At 42.1% G+C, this 4076-nt stretch overlaps 1 protein-coding gene across 1 annotated transcript; it reads left to right on the top strand.

Annotated features, from left to right (window-relative positions):
• The first annotated feature begins 1259 nt into the window (after positions 1–1259).
• On the top strand, positions 1260–2993 carry LOC149821587 (uncharacterized). Its single transcript, XM_089981364.1, has one exon. It carries the CDS (start codon positions 1260–1262, stop codon positions 2991–2993), a length of 1734 nt encoding a protein of 577 aa, XP_089837490.1.
• Positions 2994–4076: the final 1083 nt, after the last annotated feature.

The following is a 4076-nucleotide window of genomic DNA, read 5'->3' as shown; positions in this document are numbered from 1 at the left end:
TTATTCGCCACGATTGTTTGGCCCCAAGTAGATTTCGTTGTCCACTTTATGATTTGGAATCCGAATCACATGGATTGCAAGTGAACGGCCCATGCCTTCGTATGTGATCCCTTTATTAACACAGTCAAATAAGCAGTTTTTTTTTTTTTTGCAAGTTCAACAATGTTGTGAAAATCGAACCGAAATCAAATCGATTTGATCTTTGAGTCAGCCCTTTCTACCATCAGATGTCACGTTATTAAAACGATGAAATATGTTAAATTTTGTTGATTTAATTTGCAGTTCCTTTTGAATCGTCTTTGAGCTGGTTCTAAGGCTCAAATCTCATGGGCGTCATTCTTTGTGCCAACTTAAGACAGGGTGTAAGGTCATGAAGTTTTACGATGTCAAGAGGGTGATCATAAATATGTCAGGCGCAGCGAGCGTGGTTGGGTCTCTGATCCAGGTCTCGAGGGAGCGGTTCTTTGTGTAAATATTAAAAAAAATTTTGCATGGGCTGATTCAGGCTGACTTTGACGTTGGGCTTTACTACACTAGCCTTCCTGCCCATCTAAAACAGGCCTTCAGTAAAAATGGAGCTTTGACTGGTACACAAGTCGAATGAGTGGAGCTTGGGCAGCTAAGGCTCAACTCATTAAGGGCATGGCCCTGCTCGGGCTTGGTTCATGAGCTTGTCACAAGGTGAGCTGAGTTCAAGCTTTAACATGTTTTGAATTTTGGACACTATGAGTTCAAATACTTATGTTTTTGGACCACCTGTACCCGACCTGCTCACGTAGTCACAGTCTCACAGGCATGACTCATGAGCGCCACGCTGCTTCAAAAACTTCGATGCTGTGCTCACGTGGTTAGGTTAGCGTCCGGGGAGCCCCAAAACGACCTAAGTAGTCACGCCCTGCGTCGGTTCCATCGCCAAATACCCCCACATGAAACGCCACTCCTCAGCTTCATTCCATTCGTTCCGGCGAGAGGCGGAGGTAGAAGCTATAATCATAGTAGGGAATTTTTAACTCTTGCTTCCTAGCGTTGTTCATTCAGGTGCAGTGACAGAAAAAACGTAGAGCAACAAACTAGTGTATGTTGAGTTTGGTACCACGGTTGGTTTCTGGTTGAGAAACTTCATGTTCTCTGAAGATTCAATGGTGGGTGTTTCCCTTTTATTTGTTTAGAAGCCTTATTAGTTGGAAGGGAACGAGGTGGATGTGGGTTTTCTTTCAGGTTAGTGGGTAGATTTGAATCTGTTGTACGATAAAGAAGAGATGGCGTGCATCCTTTACTCGCAGATATCTGTAGCTTGTGCTCCATTCGATTACCCGAGTCGCAGTTTCGATTCGGAGTCCGGGCGTTCTTGTGGCGGGATTGATGGTGTGACAAAGATGGATGTAGCAGAAAAGGGGAGCAACACTACTTGGGGAAGAAGGGTTTTGTTGTTACGGCATCGTCGAGACCTGCAAAGGAGAGTCTGTCTTGATCGGGTTAATCCCGGTACTGTGAACGTGAACGGTTTTGCTGTTACTGTAACGGGCACCCGGAAAAAATCACGGGAATCGCTTCCCTCATCTTCTGATGGACCTTACATCGAGAACGATCAGGTGTCGAATAGTGAGTTCCTGTGGATGTTGTGCAGGAGTGGGAAAATGGTCGAGGCGGCGAATCTCGTCGATATAATGGCGAGGCTTAGCCAGGTTCCTGATTTCTCGACCTGCATATTGCTCATTCGTGGCTTGATCAAGGGCGATAGGATCGACAAAGCCAAGAGGGTTTTGAATATCATGGTTTTGTCGGGTGGGATTCCTGATGCTATTACTTATAACATGTTGATTGGTGGTCTGTGTCGGAAAGGGCAGTTGAATTATGCAATTGGTGTTCTAGATAGCATGAGCGCTAGTGGGTGCCCTCCAGATCTTAACTCGTATAATGCCATCCTAAGGAGCATGTTTGGTATGGGGAGAATTGATCAGGCTGTCAGGTTTTGGAAGGACCAATTGAGGAAAGGTTGCCCTCCTTATATAATCACATACACAGTGTTCGTAGAGTTAGTGTACAAGCATCGCGGGGTTGAATATGCCGTCGAGATCTTAGAAGACATGGCAACTGAAGGTTGCTATCCTGACACTATGACATACAATTCTTTGATCAATATAGCGTGTAAACAAGGCAAGTATGATGATGTGAACATGATGCTTTCGGACATGTTGGCTCAGGGGCTGGCGCCCAATTCCGTGACATACAATACTTTACTCAATGGTCTTTCCAGAATTGGGAGAAGGACACAGGCAGAGGAGATTCTCTCAATCATGAACCGGAGTTCTAATCCTCCTACTGTTGTTTCTTACAATATCTTGATCAACTGTCTGTGTAAATCTGGATTCTTGGATCAGGCAATTAATTTTTTAGATCAGATGGTTTCTGGGGGTTGTTCTCCTGATATCATCACGTATAATACTCTCCTATATGCAATCTGCAAGGAGGGCATGACAGATGAAGCGTTTGCCATACTTCATTTCTTGGGGGATAATGGTTATACTCTTGTTCAGTCTAGTTATAACACTGTAATTGATGGTTTGTCAAAGAAAGGTGATATGGGCAAAGCAATGGAGTTGCTGAGGGAGATGATCAGCCGAAGGGTTTTTCCCGATGACATCACTTACAATTCATTGATTGCTGGGCTTTGTAGGGCAAACATGGTGGAGTCTGCACTTAAGATGCTGAAGGAAATGAATAGAAAGGTTAAACCGAAGATTGTGACCTTTAATGTTGTTATCCAAGGCTTATGCAGGATAAATAAAGTGGATGTTGCAATTGACATCCTGAATATGATGATTTCGAAACAGTGCAAGCCCAATGAGGACACATATGCCACATTGATCAAGGGAGTGGACGCTGCTGGGAAAAGGAAAGAGGCCATTGAACTGCGTAATAAGTTGATCGAGCACAAGGTTCTTAGAAAACAAGTAGGGGGAAGATTAATACCTGAAAGTTCATCATTATGACAGCTTCTTGTCCCACATATTTTTGGTAAGCCATAAACTGATGGAGCATGAAAGGCCTACTATTGACATATTTGCGATGCAGCATTCGGTTTTAGAAAGATATCCTTTTTTACTAACTAACCTGAAGATTCGGTGAATGCGCATTCAAGGGGGCCAATTGAAGCATCTTTTGTTGCACCTTCTCTGATGGTTTCAATTTGAGAAAATTTAATGAGCGGAATGAATCGAATCTCCATGCGGCAGTATCATTAGCTCCACCTTGTTTTTCTTTTCTGTTTATCCAGGTAAGTCACAATTTTGCAGTCCTAGATCTGAGAGTTTCTTTTGTACATGTTCTTAAAGGGATTGAATGAGAGGTGCTTTCTTCTTTAAAGGCTGAATTTTTTTCTCTTTGATTGAAATGATTTGTACATATGAATCAAATTGGTTTGGGGTGTAGCCTGTTTCAGAATCGTGTTTATCGTAGCTGTTGGTGTTAGTATTGTAATTCCTAAAGAAAGATGTGTGCTATCAATGCATTGCCGGTTGTAAGTAATTTCATCAAAATCTTGCACATGTATGTGCACACATGCTTGCACACACACACACACACACACGAAAGATGCATGCCCACATTCTGATATGGAAATATGCATAGGTGTTGGGCGTACATCTTACAGATGCTTATCTTCATACATGGACAGTCCATGTTATATTGCAAACATGTTCCTTTTGCAGGCTTGATCCTTTGTCACAAGGCAGAATGTATGCATGAACCGTTACTCAGGTTAAGTTTAGAATCTGCATTGTAGAGAAGATTTATCTCAGACTTATTTTAGTATTTGGATGCCATCACTTGTTTTGTTTTATAAAGTAGTGGTGTTTCTTATTCGACTTCACTCAGATTGTATATCTTAAAACAATGACCATGTTATTTGCAATTTCTGGTAAACCAGTATTGCTGACTTCAGGATTTTGAATCATTTCTACCACAAGTTTGTAATTGCAGAAAGCTTCAGTTGGTAAAGTACCTGAGTTGGTTTATATCCTTATAAACCATTTTCCCCAAAACTCCAAATATTTCTCTTATATTTGTTGTTTCTC

Source organism: Nuphar pumila, chromosome 11 (genome assembly GCF_984573655.1).
Source record: "Nuphar pumila chromosome 11, dmNupPumi1.hap1.1, whole genome shotgun sequence".
NCBI lineage: Eukaryota > Viridiplantae > Streptophyta > Magnoliopsida > Nymphaeales > Nymphaeaceae > Nuphar > Nuphar pumila.
The sequence above is the reverse complement of the archived record's forward strand: the minus strand, read 5'-3'. Positions and strand labels throughout refer to the sequence as shown.